Source organism: Phocoena sinus, chromosome 13, assembly GCF_008692025.1.
Source record: "Phocoena sinus isolate mPhoSin1 chromosome 13, mPhoSin1.pri, whole genome shotgun sequence".
In the NCBI taxonomy this organism is placed as follows: Eukaryota; Metazoa; Chordata; class Mammalia; order Artiodactyla; family Phocoenidae; genus Phocoena; species Phocoena sinus.
The window spans coordinates 21,150,575-21,171,500 of NC_045775.1; the positions used below are offsets into that span (position 1 = coordinate 21,150,575).

At 58.3% G+C, this 20,926-nt stretch overlaps 2 protein-coding genes across 7 annotated transcripts; both read left to right on the forward strand.

Annotated features, from left to right (window-relative positions):
• The first annotated feature begins 1,039 nt into the window (after nt 1-1,039).
• On the forward strand, nt 1,040-8,851 carry EMILIN1 (elastin microfibril interfacer 1). Its single transcript, XM_032653291.1, has 8 exons — nt 1,040-1,640; nt 2,584-2,709; nt 3,172-3,392; nt 4,546-6,465; nt 6,835-6,951; nt 7,350-7,367; nt 7,527-7,664; nt 8,094-8,851. The coding sequence occupies exons 1-8, from the start codon at nt 1,471-1,473 to the stop codon at nt 8,429-8,431; spliced, it is 3,048 nt and encodes a 1,015-aa protein (XP_032509182.1). The 5' UTR covers nt 1,040-1,470; the 3' UTR covers nt 8,432-8,851.
• Nucleotides 8,852-9,201: 350 nt separating this feature from the next.
• On the forward strand, nt 9,202-20,809 carry KHK (ketohexokinase). 6 transcript variants are annotated; one of them, XM_032652489.1, is made up of 9 exons: nt 9,218-9,842; nt 13,652-13,768; nt 15,769-15,903; nt 16,092-16,226; nt 18,065-18,137; nt 18,869-19,015; nt 20,037-20,125; nt 20,263-20,420; nt 20,509-20,809. In XM_032652489.1, the coding sequence occupies exons 1-9, from the start codon at nt 9,751-9,753 to the stop codon at nt 20,592-20,594; spliced, it is 1,032 nt and encodes a 343-aa protein (XP_032508380.1). In that variant the 5' UTR covers nt 9,218-9,750; the 3' UTR covers nt 20,595-20,809. The 6 variants fall into 6 exon arrangements, with proteins under 6 accessions (XP_032508384.1, XP_032508380.1, XP_032508383.1 ...); XM_032652492.1 differs by having other exon boundaries at nt 20,357-20,420; XM_032652491.1 differs by lacking the exon at nt 16,092-16,226.
• The last annotated feature ends 117 nt before the right edge of the window (nt 20,810-20,926 follow it).

A 20,926-nucleotide genomic window follows, 5' to 3' on the forward strand; every position in this document is an offset into this window, starting at 1 on the left:
TGGCTCTCCCAAGCGGCCCAGCACGCAGGGAGACCTGTACAGAACACAACGCTGGGGGCCAGATGGTGAGGGGGGCTGGCTGACAGATTCTGACAGAGCCTATGGGCAGGCTGGTGGTTGAGTCAACTTCCTTACCTGCCTCAGAGGCTACCAGACTTGGCTCCACTCTAGGGAGTGACTTCCTTCAGGCTAAATACATCGGGCCCAACTCACCTCCCTCCTTCCCTCCCCTCCCCCACTCATGGCTGACCTTCTCCAAGACAAGTCTGAGACCCATGTTCACCTGGCTTTTTGAGAATGAAAGCCTTTTTCCTCTTGCCCATGTCCTCTCCATGCTTGACAGAAGGCTACTCCCCACTTCCAGATTCTTCTGGCTTCTCTGAATTTCTTGCCTGCCTCAGTGAGTCCTTCTCCTTTTCCTCTCTGGCCCAGTAGCCCTCACTCCTCTCCTCCTTTTTCCTCGCTAGCCACTGACCTGGGTACCATTTATATTCTAATCTGAGCCGTGCTCTTGACTTGCTGTGTTACCTTGGACAAGTTATTTTCCCACTCTGGGCCTCAATTTTCACATCTATGAAAGGAGGCAGCTGCACTAGATGGTGAGTGACTGTCCTGCTGAGCCCTGCGATTCTTTCTTCCTTTTACAGCTCTCCTCTCCACCTCTCGCCTCTGGGCTCCTCTCTCAGGCCTTCTCTCCCAGGGTAGGCCTGCCCTGGCCCCAGGAGAGCTGTGGCTCCAGCTCCCGTTCCCTGTCTAAGCGACCAGCCCTGGGCCTCCTCCCCAGCTCTGGCCCCAGCTCCGCTCCATGTGGCCCGTCTGAGAGGCTGGCCCCAAGCCCGGGGGCAACTCCACATTTCTCTGTTTTTCCTTTTTTTTCCTCTCTTTCCCGGAGTTAACAAGAAGCAGATGTGGCGCACGATGGTTGGAGAGGTGGGGGGAGGAAGGGGGAGGCTGGACCGCCAGCCAGACAGGGGGGAAGGGAGGGGAGTGAGGGAGAGAGAGAGAGGCGGGAGGCCAGGGCCCGCCCCGAAACCACTCTTGTGCCTCTGAGCAGCCACAGGGGCAAAGCCCTGTCACCCTCAGGATCCAGTCATTGGGGAAAAGCGATAGGGAGACCAGGGGAGGGCCAGCTGGGGCAAGGGGGTGGAGGCCCAGGAAGCAGCATCTGAGAGGGCCAGGGACCAGGCACAGGAGGCCGGGGGGCACAGAGAACAAACCCCCCTCAGAAGTGGAGAAGAGGAGAGCGGAAGGAACCGAGGGAGGGACAGATAGGAGCCTGAGGAGGAAAGAGGAGGGGGAGAGGGGTCAGGCCAGGCGGCCAAGGAGGAGGCGTGTGGCTGGGGGCTGCCGGCAGGAAGCTGGGGACAGGACCCGCTGTCCCTTGGATCAGCGGCATCCCCCGCTCCAGACAGAGGCGCCAGTGGTCAGGCCAGGATGTGCCTCTGAGGGCCACCACGGAGCGCCCCCGCCATGGCCCCCGGAACCCTCTGGAGCTGCTACCTCTGCTGCCTGCTGACCACAGCCGTGGGGGCGGCTAGCTACCCTCCTCGCGGTTACAGCCTCTACACTGGGAGTGGCGGGGCCCTCAGCCCTGGGGGACCCCAGGCCCAGAGTGCCCCCCGGCCTGCCAGCCGCCACAGGTAAGAGTCTGGGTCCCAGCCCGAGGCTGGAGGTAGGTGGGAGGGTGGGTGAGAAGGTGTGTATCCTGGCCCCAGCCTTGGGTCCGCTCTTCTGGGCTGTCCCCACCTAGGGCAGGGAAGGGGGAAGAGGAAACCCATCCGTCAGGTGCTCTTTACATGCCCGCCTTCCTTCAGGGCACTTCCAGGGCCCCCTGAAGAGATAGGTGCCCCCCCAACCTCGGGGAGATCTGCTTCCACGTTAGGCGCCCAGGGAAACCACCCTGAGGGACACCAGCCAGGCCTTCCTGCCAGCCGCCAGCTGCATACCAGCCTGGGATTCTCGGCAGACCTCTCATTCCTCTCTAGGGCTCCCTCAGCCCCATCCAGTAATCCACGCTTCTGACGCCGCTCCTCTGCTCCTTGTGGCTCTCCAGCCGACACGGACCAGAGACTGGCGTGAATGGGGCCAAGAGTGTAGAACTTCGAGCCCCAAGGTGGGCAGTGCTCATCAATGGCTTATTCTCTCCTTAACCCTGAGCTGGACCCCTGCCTGCCCCGTCCTCTCCCCTGAGTGGTGGGTGGAAGCCAGCATCCAGGGGATCACCAGGGGACATGGCCAGTCGGTTCACACAGGCCACGCCAAGCTGAGGGTTGAGATAGAAGGGACACGAATGAATGCGTGGATTCAGAGGCTCCCCACGTGCCCCCAGCCACGAGGATCAACATCTCGTGGTTGTGGTTTTGCATCTACATCTCCTGTCCCCATCTTGAAAAGTCTTTATTGACTCTTGCTGCACAGGAAGGTTAGGGGGGCGGGGAGCTGCCCCTGCCAAAGCCCTGGCTCCCACCGTTCCCAGGGGCCCTTCATGTTTTGACCCTCCCTCCGCCCCTCTGGTAGCCCCCTGGGCCTTCCTTGGGGGCATGTGTCTCTGGATCTTGGGCCCACGTGGGGTTGTATCTGCAGGAACTGGTGTGCCTACGTGGTGACCCGGACAGTGAGCTGTGTCCTTGAGGATGGAGTGGAGACCTTCATCAAGCCTGACTACCAGCCCTGTGGCTGGGGCCAGCCCCAGTGTTCCCACAGCATCATGTGAGCACCTCCCCCCGCCAAAGGATGTGCACTTGGCTGGGGCTGGGCTAGGGCGGCCAACTGGGGGCATTTGTACCAAGCAGGTAGCAAGGGGCAGGAACCGGGGGCTTCAGTCAGAGCCAGCTGAGGAGATGCTGAGGCAGCAGTTTGGCTGGTGGAATACTGAGGGCAAACTTACCTGGACCACCCTGCCAGCCCCTGGAATGCCTTTTCCGGGCTGGGTCACCGTCAAGGAGAGGAGTTCAAAGTTCCAGCACAGGACAAGGGGAGGAAGAATAGGGGTTTGGCTCTTGGCCAACACGCTGAAAACTGTCAACTGAGCAAGGCTACATGCTGGTCAGTAAGGGGCACCCAGCCTGAGGGACAGGTCTAGTCCACCAGCGGCTGCTCATCTCTGAGGACAGGGGCCGGGATCACTACAGGACAGGGAGGAGTCAAGAGGCCTCCCTCTGCCTCTCCCAGGTACCGCAGCTTCCTCCGCCCTCGCTACCGCGTGGCCTACAAAACAGTAACGGATATGGAGTGGAGGTGCTGCCAGGGGTACGGGGGCGATGACTGTGCCGAGGGCCCTGCCCCGGCGCTGGGCCCTGCACCCACCACGCCGCGCCCCCGGCCCCGGCCCGTCCGCCCCAACCTCTCGGGCTCCAGTGCGGGCAACCACCTGAGTGGACTGGGTGGGGAAGGTGAGTACCGGAGCTGCTGGGGAGAGGAGGGGAAGGCGGTGCTGGGGGAAGCGTGGGCCAGGCTGCTACGGGGAACCCCTGCTCCAGGTCAGAAGAGGGGACAGAAGGGAGTTAATGAGATCCCTTCCCATGCGTGAGAGCAAGAGCGAGCGAGCAAGTGAGAGAGGAGAGGGAGAATATGTCTGTGTCTGTGTCCGTGTCCGTGTCCGTGTGTGTGTGTGTGTGTGTGTGTGTGTGTGACACAGAGAAGAGAGATTGAGTGGAGACCCAGAGAAAAGGAAGGCAGAAAAAGAGAATATGCTTGTTCACGCCCACGTGTAGCCAAGATACTTCCTAGTTGGGAACAGCTGCGGAGGAAGGGGGAATTCCTTGGAGAAGCTTGGTCCAAGGGGATAGACAGATGAGACTACAAGTCCTAGCATGCACTGCAGCCAACTACAGGTCCCAGGCCCCTCGGTGGCCTCTGGAGACTACAGGTCCCAGAATGCAGCAGTCCCCGTTGCCCGGCACTGCAGATGTGCTGTGTTTGCCTGCCAGGGAGATAGCTGTGCTGTAATTATGGAAACAGGAACTTCTGGCTGATTCTCCCACCATCCAGCCAGATCCCCCGCAGCTCGCCTCAGAGCCCTGTTTGTCCCTGTAGTGCTGTGGAGAGGTTCCTACCCCACGTCCGCATTTCACTCACCCTGAGGGAGGGACATAGTATCATTCCCTTTTTTCAGATGTGGAAACAGTTTCCATAAAGTTAAGAGGCATTCTGGAAGGTGGAAAGGACCTGGCCTTGGTGGTCTGATGGATGACCTGGGTTTGAAACTTGGCTCTGCCACTTATTAAACTTGTAATCCATGGCCCAGTTAATTAACTAACCTCTCTGGTCCTCTGTTTCCCAGTCTGTGAAATGGGAAGAACTAATGGTATTTGCACAATGGAGTTGCTGGATGCAGGAAGGAGCCATGGTACACATGTGGCTTAAAGGCATTCAGTGAATGGAGTTTCCTACCATCTTTTCTTGCCCAAGTCACGCAGCTAAGGAATGGCCACATCAGCTGGGACCTCTGCCCTCTTGTTGGAGCTGGGGAGCGCAGGACCTAGGAGGTAGGCACTGAGCTCTGAGGCCTAGCCCCTCGACCTTATGCCTTCCCCTCTCTGCCAGGACCTGGGGAGTCACAAAAGGTGCAGCAGCTGGAGGAGCAGGTGCAGAGCCTGACGAAGGAGCTGCAGGGCCTCCGGGGTGTCCTGCAGGGACTGAGTGGGCGTCTGACGGAAGACGTCCAGAGAGCTGTGGAGACAGCCTTTAATGGGAGGCAGCAGCCCGCAGATGCAGCTGCCCGCCCCGGTGTGCACGAAACCCTCAACGAGATACAGCAGCAGCTGCAGCTCCTGGACAACCGTGTTTCCACCCACGACCAGGAGCTGGGCCATCTCAACACCCATCACAGCGGTGGTGGCGGCAGCGGTGGCAGCAGGGCTCTGGGCCCAAGCCCGGCCCCTCCCGGCCACAGAGAGGAGCTGCTGCGGGAGCTGGAGCAGCGGCTGCAGGAGTCCTGCTCTGTGTGCCTGACGGGGCTGGATGGCTTCCGCCGGCAGCAGCAGGAGGACAGGGAGCGGCTGCGAGCGCTGGAGAAGCTACTGGCCTCCGTGGAGGAGCAGCAGCGGCAGCTCGCTGGGCAGGCCCTGGGCCGCTGGCCCCCTCCGGAGTGCTGCCCTCCAGAGCTGGGCCGGCGACTGGCTGAACTGGAGCGGAGGCTGGATGTGGTGGCTGGCTCGGTGACAGTGCTGAGCGGGCGGCGAGGCGCCAACCTGGGAGTAGCAGCTGGGCAGGGGGGCCACCCCCCAGGCTATACCAGCTTAGCGTCCCGCCTCGCTCGCCTGGAGGACCGATTCAACTCCACCCTGGGCCCCTTGGAGGAGGGCTGGCGGGGGCTTCCCGGGGGCCTGGGCCACTGGCTGCCTGCTGCCCGGGGCCAACAAGAGAGGCTGGAGGGGCTGCTGGCCAACGTGAGCGGGGAGCTGGGGGGGCGGCTGGCTCTGCTGGAGGAGCAGGTGGCAGGGGCTGTGCAGGCATGTGGGCAGCTCTGCTCTGGGGCCCCGGGCGAGCAGGGCTCCGAGGTCAGCGAGATCCTCAGTGCCTTGGAGCGCAGGGTGCTGGACAGCGAGGGGCAACTGCAGCTGGTGGGCTCAGGCCTGCACAAGCTGGGAGCAGCTGGGGAGTCCCAGCAGGCCACGCTGGAGGGACTGCAAGGGGTTGCAGGCCAGCTCCAGGGTCGTGTCGATGCGCTGGATGAGACGGCTGCAGAGTTCACACTGCAGCTGAATCTCACAGCGGCGCGGCTGGGCCAGCTGGAGGGGCTGCTGCAGGCCCGTGGGGATGAGGGCTGTGGCGCCTGCGGTGGTGTCCAGGAGGAGCTGGGCCGTCTTCGGGATGGTGTGGAGCGCTGCTCCTGCCCGCTGTTACCCGCGCGGGGCCCTGGGGCCGGCCCGGGTGTTGGAGGACCGAGCCGTGGGCCTCTGGATGGCTTCAGTGTGTTCGGGGGCAGCTCAGGCTCAGCCCTCCAGGCCCTGCAGGGAGAGCTCTCCGAGGTTATTCTCACCTTCAGCTCCCTCAATGACTCACTGCATGAGCTCCAGACCACAGTGGAGGGCCAGGGTGCCGATCTGGCTGACCTGGGAGCCACCAAGGACCGTATCATCTCTGAGATTAACAGGCTGCAGCAGGAGGCCACAGAGCATGCTACAGAGAGTGAGGAGCGCTTCCGAGGCCTGGAAGAGGGACAGGCACAGGCCGGCCAGTGCCCCAGCCTAGAGGGGCGACTGGGCCGCCTGGAGGGAGTCTGTGAGCGTCTGGACACGGTGGCCGGGGGACTGCAGGGCCTGCGCGAAGGCCTCTCCAGACACGTGGCTGGGCTCTGGGCTGGGCTACGGGAAACCAACAGCACCAGCCAGACACAGGCAGCCCTGCTGGAGAAGCTGCTAGGGGGGCAGGCTGGCCTGGGCAGGCGGCTCAGCGCCCTTAACAGCTCCCTGCTGCTCCTGGAGGACCGGCTTCACCAGCTCAGTCTGAAGGACCTCACTGGTGAGGGGGCAAGAGGAGGCACGGGGTGGGGGCACTCCTTTCAAGTCCTTTCTTTCTCCTCCCCTGACCCTGTGACAGCCCAGCCTTAACCTCATCCACTTTCTCCTTGCCCTGCCCAGCATGAATTGCAGACCCACCTCTGTCCCAGGGCTTGGTTTGTCCACAAGAGATGATCCAAGGTCCCAGCTCCCCGCCCTCCCGTGATGGCTCAGACAGGACTGTGGGTGGAGGAGGGGTGCTGCTCTGCCAGCTAGGTACCCAGCATGGGCAGCGAGGGGCCCCATCACCCTGTCCCTGGATCCACCACCTTCCCTGTCCTTTGGAAACTCCTTTTTATGGCTCTCCTTCAACTTAGTTTTGTCACTGTAGGTCCTGCAGGTGAGGCTGGGCCACCAGGGCCTCCCGGGGTACAGGGACCCCCAGGCCCTGCCGGACCTCCGGGACCTCCAGGCAAGGATGGACAAAAGGGGCCCATCGGACCACCAGGTATGTGGGCTGAGATCCTTGCTGCAGCCAGGGCTACTCCCAGCCCCAACCCTGGCTGCCCCGGGCTTGACATTCTACTCTGAACCGGACAGAGAAGGGGGGAAAGCGGCAAGGAACTGGGGCTCCTACATGGCTGACAGTGACTAGGAAAGTGACTGGGAGCTAGGATAGTCACTGTGTTGGCCAGTTGGCTGTGGTGGCCTCACTGCTGTGTTGAAGACGATGGCTGAGCCTATAAGGTTGAACAGAATGGACCCTATCTGTTCCTCCTTTTCTTGATATGCCCAGTTCTGTTTTGGAGTCTGCATAGCACCTGGCACAGTGGGAAAGCAGATGTTTGCTGAGTGACTTAGCGAGAGCTGCCCTACTTCTCACTGCTCCCTTTTTTCTTCCCACAGGTCCCCAAGGTGAACAGGGTAAGTTCCTCTCATTCAGTGCTGGAGGGCGGGGAACTGAACTAGGATTTGGAGGATGGAAGGCCTCAGGCAGCCCTGGGGGTAGAGACCCAGGAGGGGAAGGGGGCTGGGCAGCCCTGCACTGAGCGTCCACTCTGACACCCTCCCTACCCCACCCAGGAGCAGAGGGGGCACCAGCAGCCTCTGTGCCCCGGGTGGCCTTTTCAGCTGCCCTGAGTTTGCCCCGCTCTGAACCAGGCACAGTGCCCTTCGACAGAGTCCTGCTCAACGATGGGGGCTACTATGATCCAGAGACTGGTAAGCCTGGGAGTGGGCAGCTGGGCACTGGGGGGAACGGGGGAGGCTGTGCAGTGATATGTCCCCATTCTTGCCGTTTCAGACAAGCTGAGTCTTTTCATTCTCTGGTTTGGGGAGACCCCTATTCTCTCCTTCATTTATTCATTCTCACCACAGCTTGGACTGAGGGGTGAGGTGGGGAGGAGAAAAGCCTATCATTCCACAGCTCTTTATGGGGGCCTCTTCTTGCCCAGGCACTGTTTTAAGTGCTGGGGATGCGGAAATGAACAAAACACTGGTTTCCCTGCCGTCCGTGGAGTTCTAGTAGAAGAGAGGTGAAAAGACCCAGAGGGTCCCTCCGCACGTAGTCCAGGAGTTCTACAAGGGCTCCCGGACACCTTCCCGGCCCCTGCCACCTGTCTCCCTCCTGATTGCCACTGTTGTCCCCAGGCGTGTTCACGGCGCCTCTAGCCGGACGCTACTTGCTGAGCGCGGTGCTGACTGGGCACCGGCACGAGAAAGTGGAGGCCGTGCTGTCCCGCTCCAACCTGGGCGTCGCCCGCATAGACTCCGGTGGCTACGAGCCTGAGGGCCTGGAGAATAAGCCAGTGGCCGAGAGCCAGCCCAGCCCGGGCGCCCTAGGCGTCTTCAGCCTCATTCTGCCGCTGCAGGCCGGGGACACGGTCTGCATCGACCTGGTCATGGGGCAGCTGGCGCACTCGGAGGAACCGCTCACCATCTTCAGCGGAGCCCTGCTCTACGGGGACCTGGAGCTAGAACAGGCATAGACAGGGAGCCGGGCCCCACCGGCCGAAGTGTCTACGCCGGCCAAACAGCCAGCGGGGGTGGGGTAGGGGTCGGCTCCGAGGCGTCTCGCCTGGGACGGGGCCCCGACCCGGGGCAAGCTGCAGTCTCTGTACCCGCCGCAGCAGCGCAGGCGCCCAGAGCAGCGTCCTTCCCACGGTCGGAGTGCGCCGGGTCGGGGACTCTGGGGTCTCCTCGTCCAGACTTTTGGCCTGATCGCCGTCCCTGCAAGACTCGGACTGCGGAGGAGCTAATCCTCGCACACTTTGCTCCCCCAACTGGCCTCTAGGCCGAATCCCTGGGCTCCGGGACTCTCTCGAGGGGGCTCCGGCCCCCACCGCCATACTAAACTATTCAGGAATAAAGACACTTGGGTTTTCTAAAAAAAAAACAAAAAAACTAAACAAGCTGTCTGCTCTACTATGTGTTCAGGGGTAGACAGGCGTATACAGGGGACGGGGTGAGGGAGCCCCGGATTCCGGACCCTGCTCGCGCCCTCCGCTCTGGCAGGGGTAGCTCTGCCTGCATCTTGCACTGGACGCGCAGGCGAGAAGTGCGCCCGGGGCTTGGAGCCCTAGCCGGGCCCCACTACTGGTCGCGTCTTTTCCGCCGGCGTCCGCCAGAGGGAGCTGGGAGCCGAGACCGCGGCGCCGCTGGGCGGTGTCTCCCGTCACGTGACCTCCGCCGCTCATCTTGCGTGCCCCAGCTGCTCAGCGACGGAGGCGAGGCCTCGAGCTGGGATTGGCTGGGTCTCGGGGGCGGGGCGGGACAGCGGGGACCGCGCGGGCCGCGGCTCTGGATGCCGGGGTCCGGGCCGCAGCTGCGAGGCCAGACTCAACCCCGCGGGCCTAGAGTCTGGAGAGGGAGCCGCGGGTGCAGGAGAGGGCGGGACAAGCGATGCCTTTCTGCTGCACTTTCTCTTGGCATTCATGAGGTTGCCTAGCTGCGCTTCAGAGAGATTTGTATTAGCTCGGAGTCCGTCTGACAAGTGAGGAAACTGAGGGCGAGAATTTGAAGGCGTAGCCATCTCCTGGGCCACGCAACCTGCTAAGGGGAGGCCAGGGACCAAGACCGCGGGGTCTGCACTCCCAGGCCCGCTGGGGTCGATGCGTGTGGGGAGCAAGAGCCCGGCTCCGTCCTCTGCACCTCGCCGCTGCAGGAGGCTCCTTGGAGGAGGAGCTCGGGACGCGGAGGAGGAGCCAGGACTGACTCTGGGAGCTGGGACACGATTCTCCGGGATAAGAGGCAGAGCCCGGGAGGAACCCCGTCAGCCGAGCGGGCAGAAATCTCCGGGAGCAGCATCATGGAAGAGAAACAGATTCTGTGCGTGGGGCTAGTGGTGCTGGACATCATCAGTGTGATGGACAAATACCCGGAGGAGGACACGGACAGCAGGTAGGGGCGCCCGGGCCCCTCGGAAACCCTAGGGGCCGCTGCAGCCCCGCGTTGTGCCAGGCGGCCAAGACTACAGGGCTGCGGAGCAGGGGGGTTGGGGGGGCCCGCAGCGAGGCCTTGAGAGTCGCCTTGGGAGCTGGTGCCCCCTGCCCTCTGCCCTGGACCTGGGGAAAGAATTGAGGCCTTTAGTAGTAAGATCCAGGCTTTGGATAGCGTTGTGTTCTCCAGTTCCCATTTCAACCCTGGGACCGTGTCAGACATCATTATCCCCATTTTACCGAGTAGGCTAAGCAAGTAAAGACCCTGAGGGACGCAGTTGTTTATCCACGGGCACACAGCTAGGAAGGTGCAGAACCAGTTTTTTTTCTTTTTAACGAGAACTGTGCACTTGCCTATCACCAGCATTTACTTCTAATTTATTTACCACATATATATCTCATCTGTGTCTTTAAAAAATTTTTTTTGAGGTAGCTTACAATAAGAAGTATGTGCAGTTAGACTGTTCAAGAACTTTCAAAACCATGGTGTTCGAGCTTCACTGTAGCTCAGGGCTTGCTGGCACGGCAGGCAAATTTGGAGATGCTGTGAGTTATGGGTAGAGCTGGTTCATGAGCCACACAGACTTTTCCCTGGTGCCGAATTCCAGAAGTTCACCAGAAGTCCTTTTTCCAATACTCAGTGAACAGCATAGTGGAAGAGACCCTTCTTGGTTGTCTGGTAGAAGTTGAAAAGTCATTTGTTGGTTCCCGTATTTACTCTTGATCACCCTTACACTGTGATCCTGAGACACTTCTGTGTGGTGGAATCCGTGGCTGTCTCTTGGTGCAGTCTAGTGCTCAGAATACGGACAAGAACTGCTTCTTGGCCCTCACTTGTCTCAGCCAAGAACTGGATAAAAGGCGAGTTCAAGATTGAACTTGGGAAAGACCCTACAGCAACCACAGCCAGGAGGCTCACTGAGGGGAGAGCCCCCGGCATTCTTCAGGCCGTGGGTCCACACAGCACTGTCACAGGCATTGTTACATAGTTTCCTCACAGCAGCCCATGGGAAGCGTGTAAGGATCAGTCGCATCCTCTCTTTAGAGATGAGGAAGCTAAGGATTTGGAGAAATTAGACAATTTCTGTAAGGGGCCACGTAGTTGACGAGTAGCAGAGCGGTAGTCACAACTCAAGCATCCTGATGCTGGTGTTCCAGCCCTCTGCCCTCTCTGGTGCTCCCTGTTCCTTTTTTTTTTTTTTGCGGTACGCGGGCCTCTCACTGTTGTGGTCTCTCCCGTTGCGGAGCACAGGCTCCAGACGCGCAGGCTCAGCGGCCATGGCTCACGGGCCCAGCCGCTCCGCGGCATGTGGGATCTTCCCAGACCGGGGCACGAACCCGTGTCCCCTGCATCGGCAGGCGGACTCCCAACCACTGCGCCACCAGGGAAGCCCCTCCCTCCCTGTTCCTTTGCTGCTGCCCGTCTCATGGAGTTGACCCTTTGCTTTGGGCTGCTTTGTTTGCCAGAGGTGACAGCCCCTGGCAGAAGGTGCAGGGACAGTGGGAGGAGGCACAAGGGTATGCTGCTGTGTGGCCCTAGCCCACCTACCAAGGTCAAGCCAGCCCCAGGACTTGGTGCCCAGTGAGGAGTCAGGTTTACTTTCCGGAGAACAGTGCAGATTCTGGGGCTCCGGTTTCTCTAGGAACTGTGGAGGACCTCCAGGGGACCCAGAGCACTTGCCCTTCTGGAGCTGAGTCCCGGTGCCTTTGAGCTTACTCATGTTGGAAGGCTGGGACAAGAGCCTGCTGGTTCCACCCTGACGGGAGCTGGTTCCGACACTGGGCACTAAGCAAGGTGCCTCTCTGAAGAGACCCTCTGTGCTCCCTGCGCTTTAGGGAGTATCTCCCCGCTCCCCCAGACCCATGGCTCTGCTCCTCTGTGGAGCACTTTGGTTGTCCACAGGGCCTCTCTCCTGTGCTCCCATCCCACCCAGCCCAGCTCCTGGACTCTGTTTTGCCTCCCCGATGGGCAAACCTGAGTGGGGACACAGTCCTTCCCAGCATCTGAGCCCCACCTTTCCCAGGTTCTCTCCGTAGGCAGCCGAGGACTGCCACCTGGAGCTCGGCTGGACCCCTGAGGAACGGCCCTGCCTCCCAGAGTCCTGGCTGAGAAGGACCTTCTGGAAAGCACCTTCATGTATGCTCAGCAGAGCATTTCTGCACAGAAGGTTGGGTGTCAATATAACTTTGAAGGGTTTCCACAGGGTAGAACTGTATGCCCTTTCTCTGACGCCTCAACAAGCTGGGACCCAACTACTTTCCATTCAGAAATACAGAGCACTTGCAGTGGTTTGGGGGCGGGAGACCCGGGTTCTGGTATCAGCTTTGTCATTAACTGTTGTTGGGACCTTGAGCAAGTCCAGTCCCTCCAGGCTTCTCCTCTCTTCTCTGCATGAAAATTTCTCTAAAGCTCATAGCTTGAGAAATGTTTGACCTTTTGCAGATTAGTATCCTTCTTTCTAATGAGATCATGGTCCCCTTTTCCCAAGGCTGAAGGGAACTTCAAGGTTAAGCTTTGTGTGCAAATATACCCTAGCCTAAAAATCCTACTTCATTCATTTCTCTTAATAAGTAGTTCTTCGGTACTTGTTCCCCTTATCGTAAGTTGCCACAGTTATTATTATCCTTTTTGGAACTGGAAGCATAGAAATAACAGCCTGTACTGTTACCTCACAGTATTATTGGAGCACAAATGAGAAATCATTCAGGTTCTTTGACTATGTATGCATGAGTTATCATTTTTGTTGTTGATGATGACAATGAAGCCCTTCAGGTGTATCTTGACTTAGTTTCCTTTCGTTAGATTTTCAGTAAAGATGGAGAAAAAAAAAAGGAAGAAAGAAAAAGGGAACTATGGACTGTGATGGATGTGTTAACTAACCTTATTGTAGTAATCACTTCACAAAATATATGTATATCAAAATCATCACGTTGGGACTTCCCTGGTGGCACAGTGGTTGAGAGTCCGCCTGCCGATGCAGGGGACACGGGTTCGTGCCCCGGTCCGGGAGGATCCCACATGCCGCGGAGCAGTTGGGCTCGTGAGCCATGGCCGCTGAGCCTGCGCGTCCGGAGCCTGTTGTCCACAACGGGAGAGGCCACAACAGTGAGAGGCCCGCGTACCAAAAAATTAAAAAAATAAAAAATAAATAAATCATCACGTTGTACACCTTCAGCTTTCAGAATGTTATATGTCAATTACATCTCAATAAAGCTGAAAAAAAAAAAAAGGAGAAACAAAGATGGAGAAAAACTGGTCTTCACTCAGTGATCTTTTTAACTTTTGTCATCATAAAAGTTACCACACACAACTTTCTTAAATGATCACAATGTCCGGGTTTGCTTCCTGTCTTAATTATTTTAATCTGAGTTATTACTGAAGTGGTCTCTCCTAAGACAGGAGCAGCAGGAGATTTGCCACCTTTGAGAAGAGGCAGCTTTCAAGGAGGAGGCTTGGTGGGGGGGTCCCTGTAACAGAGGAGGAAGTAACCCAAAGTCAGTGAGACCCTCAAATTGTGATGGGCCCAAGTGAGTGCTTTCCTGATGTCATAAGAATAGGTGCAAGATAGAAATGAATCACTGTGAACTTGAATCTAGCCTGGGCTGGGGAATAGCTGAGCCTCTTCCCTTTGCTGAGCCTAAGGCTGGCCTGGATGCTTTCTGAGGGGAATCGCCTGGCTTTTACATCCTGTAGGCCCTACTCAGGGCTCAGCCCTGCTTATCCCAGCACCAGCCTGCTGGATCTGCAGGGACCCTCCTTGTGTTTTGCAGGTGCTTGTCCCAGAGATGGCAGCGTGGAGGCAACGCATCCAACTCCTGCACTGTCCTCTCCCTGCTTGGAGCCCCCTGTGCCTTCATGGGCTCGCTGGCCCCGGGCCACGCTGCCGAGTAAGTGGAGGGAGCAGGGGAGGGTGGCCCACAGGGTGGGGGGAGAAGAAGGAAGCCTTGGCCCTGGGTGGGCGGTCTCTAAGAAATGGTTTGTGGCCACCAGAAATGGGTGGGGCGTGGGGAGTGGAGTACCAGCATCCCAGACCCTCCCTGGTATGGCTTATCTGCTGCTCAGTTGTTAATGCTGCTCCCGTTAAAGGTTTCATTTTCACAGCCTGTTTCCTTGGCCAGTCCCTGGAGCCTGCTTCGGCTTCCCACCTTCTCCTTCCTTGTTTCCAACAGACTGTCTGCGGTGGATGTGACTTTGCCCTTCTCAAGTCCCTAATCCTGCCTGTCCTTTTGGCAGAAGGCAGTTAGGGACATGCTGTACCTGCCCTCTCTCGGGGATGTCCTGCATCCACGGTCCCAGGGTCCAGGCCTGCAGTTTCTTTCCCAGCTCAGGGGGCAGGGCCAGTGATTGTGTCCCCGTTGTTCACTGAAGCAGCGAGAGCTCCCTGCCCAAGGACACCCCGATGCCACGTGCTAAAGCTGGGCCCAGACCCATGCCTCCCAGCTCATCGGCTAGGAGGCTGCAGCCCGTAGTGGACCGCACGCTTACTCTATGTTGGCAGCTGCAGGGACCCAAGAGCCCTTTGACCCCTGGCACTGCCGACTCAGCAAGCGCTTATCAGGCGGTGAGGCCCACTTTGCCCACTGTGGGCACAGGGGCAGGCTGCCAGGTTGCTGGCCTGTAAAGCACAGCCCTTTGAACCCTGGTTTGAGAGGGGCTGCTGCCAGAGCCCAGCCCCAAGCCGCAGCCAGATTCCCTTCCTTATGAACTGGCACGAGAGCCTGCCCTGTGACGTGGGACAGAGGGACCCGGAGCCAACAGCTGCTCACTTGTCAGCCCTCTTCAGCAGCTGCCTTCCCTCCCAGCTAGAGCAAGACCGTGCCTCTTGCTTTGGGGTGGTGGACCCACCTTTGTGTGGCAATCATGCTGATAGCTGGGCCATTCCAAATTCTCCCCATGTGTTCAACAAACACTGAATGAGCACCTACCATGTGCCTGGCACTGTGGGTGCAAAAAGTTATTTGGCAAAAACCAAATTATATTCTCCATGCTGTGGGAAAGCTACTATTTAAAGGATCCTTGAGACGTAAGTCAAGGAATGATGCCCCGATGTGGTACCTCTATACAAATCTGTGTTGTCCAGCCTTGGTGTTGCCGAAAGTGGGGTTCAGCCATAGTGAGAAAGGCCAGGATGGTGGCTGGACTGCTGGGCGTAGTGGCCACAGCTCATTTCCAAAGAGCTGGGAGGGGTGGGTGGCCTCCTTGTTCTACTGGTACAGTCTTCCTGAAGGGCCACCCCCCGGCTCACTCTGATTGGAGGGGATTCTGAGCGAGAGTCCTGGACCCGGTCCATACTGAGGGGCCTCAGGCACTGAGAGGGCTTGCCACTGTGGAAGGAGCAGGCAGTGAGCAGGGCCACCGAGGCAGCACCACTTCCTGGCTGGGCATCGTGGAGGCAGGTGTAGAAGGAGAGGAATCACGTTAGGACTGGAAGGACTTCAGAGAGTGGAGTACCATGGGGATAAGCAAGCAGAGGGCACCTGGGGGACAAAGTATCACCTTGGTAATTATTAATACTGCCTGGGCCTTGCATGATGCGGGCCACAGTGCCCTCACCTGCTTGGTTCAGACAGGGTGCATATTCTAGGTCCCAAATCTACCCCATCTAGCTTTATGAACGTGACCAAATCCTTTCCAGCTTGAGTCAGACTGAAGGACAGGGTCAGGGTTGGAGTTTGCTTCAGTCAGGACCTAAAAGAATGTCCCTTAGGGTTTTTCTCACTAAGCTCCAGCCATGCTCTCCTGCCTCCACACAGCCTGTGACAGTGACTCCCAGTCCCATCCTAGCCCCTGTGCTTGCACCCCGGGGTCCCCGGTGGCCCTGCCACCTACCCTCCAGTCCCCAAACCCCCGTCGAACTGCGCTTCCCCGGGTTACTCCGCCCTGGCAGTTTTGTCCTGGACGACCTTCGCCGCTATTCCGTGGACCTACGCTACACGGTCTTTCAGACCACGGGCTCCGTCCCCATTTCCACAGTCATCAGCAGCGAGGCCAGTGGTAGCCGCACCATCATACATGCCTACAGGTTTGTACATCTGTCTGCGCCTTGCCAGCCGCCGCCGCCATTGCCGTCACTCAGCTCCCAGAGCAGGACCCTTCTCTCCAAGACCTGCGTGCTCCGGCACCGCTCCCCACCCCACGGGAGGTCCAGGCTCCTGGTAGCCTCTAATCTGTGTCTCCTTGCCCTTTCCTTGGCTCGGGCTCCACCCCAAGCTTCCTGGTGGCTGACTTCAGGCAGCGGGGCGTGGACGTGTCTCAGGTGGCCTGGCAGAGCAGCGGGGAAGCCCCCTGCTCTTGCTGCATCGTCAACAGCTCCAATGGCTCCCGTACCATTGTGCTCTACGACACGTAAGGCCCCCTGGCCTGCCCTGCCACAGCCCACCAATTAGCTCCCTCACTTGCCACGTGGGCAGCCCACTTGCCCACCCTCTGTGGCCTCTCTCTTTGTACCAGAAATTGTCCCTATGCCAAACTGTTCAGTGATTTCGGAATTGTTCTCAATTAGGGGAGAAGTGAGGTGGGAAGGGATGGGCTTTGCTCTGCCTGGCGACTTGGCCTTGCTCAACACCAAGGATGGGCGGGCAGGCCTGTGCAAACTGTAATTTATGATGTGATTCCTCCATAATCAGCCAATCAGCAGCCTGGGTGTGAGTATGGGGAAATTGTTCTGAGGACAGAGGGATGGGAGATGTGATTCAAACCATCTTGAGCCCTGAAGGGGGCCCACTGGGGTTTCCAGGGTCAGCCCCAGAGTTGCCAGCCTGCAGCATGGCACCAGGAGCTGAGGTTTGGGTGTTCGAAAGAGATGAGCAACCCCAAAGGTCCCAGCATAATGAAGCCAGACCAAATGCCACACACCACTCACAGCCATTGCTGAAGGAGGGAAGGGGAACACTGGCTCAGCAGAACAGGGCCATCTGACGTGTTGCTAACCTGGGGCACGGCAGGGGCATCCCTTTAGGGTCCCAAGCTTCCAGGGAGAGACCCCTTCTCATCTCTCCCAGATTCCCTCCTGAAAAATCTCAAGAGGTTTAGTTTACTGAGAACCTAGTGTGTGCCAAGTACTCTGTTAGGGCAGAGATGGCCCAAGCCCAACTGCCCTGGGGTTCTGACTGTCCCTGCTGCCCAGCATGACCACTGGACCTGCGGGAGGGGCAGTCATCCTAGAACAAGATTTATAACCAGTGGCCCTGGGCTCTTTGTGTCCCAGTGAATGAGTGGGTAGGCATACATGCTAGACACGATCTTCCCATTGGGCAACCCTAGTCATCTGCCCATTAAGCAACAATCTGTAGCAACTTTGATCAGGGACACAACATGGGTATTCACAGGAAGGGAGGGAGAGGAGCTCCAAGGAGAAATGTTTATTGCCCACTGGCCTCGGTCCAGGCATATCCTCCAGCTGCAGCAGGCCTGCGAGGCTAGGGGTTCAGTCCCATTTACCAAAGGGGAAGCACCTCAGAAAGGCCACAGTCACCCAGCTAGTTAAATCGAAGGAGGATTTGGCGCAGAACACGGAGGGGAGGACACTGTGTGTAGGTCTCTGGCCAAGGAAGGTCAAGGCGGACCCTTCCCAGGTCTCCATACCTAAGTTGGCCAAAAATAAACTCATCCTCAAGCACCAACCTTGATCCCAGGGTCATAACATGGAGCTGCCAAACTCAGGACAGGGCTGCTGTCACCAGTGGGGTGCCTGAAGTGAGAGGACCCAGACCCGAGCTCCAGGCAGAACGTCATGGCCTTTGTAGTTTCCTGGGGCACTGCGTGGTGGTAGCTGTGTGTGCTGCTGGCAAGAGGAATTCTGGGAATTGTAGTCCCTGGTGCTCTGAAAGCATTTTGGGAGATAGGGTCTCCAAGGCACGCAGAACTGGTCCCTTGCTTGACATATGTGGTGGTTGAGTTTGCCCTTAGATAATATCACAGCCTCAAACACAGGAAGGGGCACCCTAGGAAACTGCCTCCAGCCCCCTGTCTGGATGGAGCTGAGTAGGGCAAGGACTGGTCTCGAGTTTAGCCTGAGACAGGGTCTGTCCTGGAGCTAAGCCTCAGAAGCATGTGCTATAGATTCAGCTTCCTGCCATGCTGCAGGCAGTGCCAGGCATAGAGGCCCTGGCAGCCAGTTAGAGATCCTGGCCCTGGCTGACCTCACCATGCCCCTTCTCTGTCCTTTCTGTCCTGCGACTCAGGAACCTACCAGATGTGTCTGCTAAAGACTTTGAGAAGGTTGACCTGACCCGGTTCAAGTGGATCCACATTGAGGCAAGCCCTGCCCTACCTGTGTTTTGAGGGCCTCAATCTGCCAGCCCCTCCACATGTTCTGCCTTCTTCTTGGTTTCTTTGAACCATGAAGTACCTTCGAGATCAATGAATCCAACCCCCCTCACCCGCTCTCCATCCTCCTTTTATGTTTTCAGGTGGAAACTAAGGCCCAGAAAGACTGGGTGATTTACTCAAGGTCACACAGCAGGATGTAGGTGCCAGAAGCAGGGTGCTGGCTCTAGGCAAAGTCTGGTGCTTTCTGTGTTACAGGCTGCCCCACCTCCTCTGGACTTGGCCTCTGGCAGGAGCCTGGCTGTGGGAGGCCTGACCCGTTACCTCTGGGGAGGCAGGAATGGGAGGGCCTGACCCAGCTCCCAAATAAAGGGAACTGGAATCTTCGTTCCAAGAGAAGTTCTGGAGTCTAGGTGGGAGGAAACCTTGAGAAGTCCTGAGTTCTAATCCTAGCCCTGTCATTTAATGTATTGTAGGTCCTAAGGAGAGTCTCTCTTTTATTCTTTCGTCTTCTCATCTGAAATGGGAGGGCTGGTCCATAAGGTCTCCAAGGTCCAGAACAGCACTAGAATTTTGAGACTTGGGATGGGGTTCCGGCCCGGCCTTCCTGGCCCCTCTCCCCCCTCACCCATGGTTCCAGCAGGGAGGGAAGAATGAGGCAGAATGGGACCAGCGCCCAGCCGGTCCTGAGTTGCCTGCCCTGCCCCGCTCTGCCCCAGGGCCGGAATGCATCGGAGCAGGTGAAGATGCTGCAGCGGATAGAACAGCACAATGCCAGGCAGCCTCCGGAGCAGAAGATCCGGGTGTCTGTGGAGGTGGAGAAGCCGCGAGAGGAGCTGTACCAGCTGCTGGGCTACGGAGACGTGGTAAGCATCCCCCACGGCCCCCCCCTTGCCACATCCAGCTTAATTTGGTCCTTAAAGGGAGTCCGAGCGTCCCCTTGTCCTGCCTGTCACACTTAGGATGGCACTTTGCGGCTTGGTGATACTGGCAGGTGGGGGCAAAGCAAAGAGGCAGACCTCTAGCTCAGGGCTCTAGTGCAGGCCTCAGCAGTGGCCAAGGAGTAGAATTTCTCCACCCCAGTGGGCGCATAGGTATGAAGGCAGCCAGAGGGCTTGGTCAAGGCCAAGACAGCCAGCCTCAGGGCCAGCCTGCGTGGAAGCCTCTCCTCCCTGGGCCTCCTGTCTTTTCCTCTGTCAGATGACAGGATGGGACTGTTCTCCGAGGTACCCTCCAGTTCTGGGGTGGGAGCCACTAGGGGGTGAGGGAGGACGGGAAGGGGACTTGCGCACGTACATGGAATCGGGATGATAATCCTAGCATCACAGCGGAAGCTCGTTGGGCCTCAGCCTTGGCTGCACGTTAAATGATGTGGATGCCTGAGCCCATTTTTTTTTTTTTTTTTTAATTTGGTTGGTAGAGGTGAAGCCTGGGCTGAAGTATTTTTTAACAAAACACCCTGGTGATTCTAATATGTAGTTGGTGTTAAGGAAGCTCTAGAACCCCTATCCCTTTGTTTTAAAGATGAAGAAACCAGACCTAGAAGGCATAGCTGTATGCGGAAAGCCAAACAGAACAAAAACCCTCCTGAAAGCCGTGGTTTTACCTGCCAGTTGTAGATTGCGCCCCAAGATGACCTCAAGACTCACTCTGGGTTTTCAATTGTGAGGAAATTCGTTGATCTTAGAATAGGCCGGGGCTTTCGTGTCACAATGTACATGGCTGTTTTCTAGCACATCCTGAGCAAGTATGAAAACATGTTCCTGAGGGACAGCGAGATGCTACTTGGGGGTTTAGGTGGCCACGATGGAGGAGCAGGTTGCTGGTAGTGAGGGACAGCTGGGGTAGAGCTCAGCTGACTGTCAGCCTCTCTTCCACTGCCCACAGGTGTTTGTCAGCAAAGATGTGGCCAAGCACTTTGGGTTCCAGTCAGCGGAGGAGGCCCTGAGGGGCCTGTACGGTCGCGTGAGGAAGGGGTGAGCTAGCGGAAGCCAGGCAGCGGCCCGGGTACGGGGAGTGAGGGAGCCTGGTCCCCAGGGTCTGCCCTGGGGAGGGATAATGAGGCTGGGGCCCAGGGCTGGGCTAACACCCAGCTGAGTGGAGGGTGTCACAGGGCTACGCTGGTCTGTGCCTGGGCTGAGGAGGGTGCCGATGCCCTGGGCCCTGATGGACGGCTGCTCCACTCCGACGCTTTCCCACCGCCCCAGGTGGTGGACACTCTGGGGGCCGGAGACACCTTCAACGCGTCCGTCATCTTCAGCCTGTCCCAGGGTGAGTACCCCAGCAGCAGGCCCAGGGCCGGGGCCTGCCCCTGCCCAGAAGGCCTGGCTGATCTGGCTGCTCATCCCGCCCCCTCCAGGGAAGAGCATGCAGGAGGCACTGAGCTTTGGCTGCCAGGTGGCGGGCAAGAAGTGTGGCCTGCAGGGCTTCGATGGCATCGTGTGAGTGCCCTGTGGCAGGAAGCACCGGCTCACATCCCCGCCCCGGGCCAGCATCACTGGCTGCCGTCGCCCTCTCTTCTCTGGCCAGCTGGCATCAGGCTGCCTTGCCCCCCGGGCGGATGCAGGCTGTGGGAGGGCTCCACCTGTGACCTGGCATCTCACATGGCAGAGCTGCAGAGCAAATAAATCTTCCCCAGAGCCAGCTTCCTTCTGGCAGTCTGTTTGTCTTCGATGTCTGAGCTGCTCTGGCTGGGGATTCTGGAGGCTTTGATCCTGAAGTCCTTTGCCCTTTTTTTCTCTATTCCCCAAATTCACCTCCTGCCCAGGCCCAGAGGA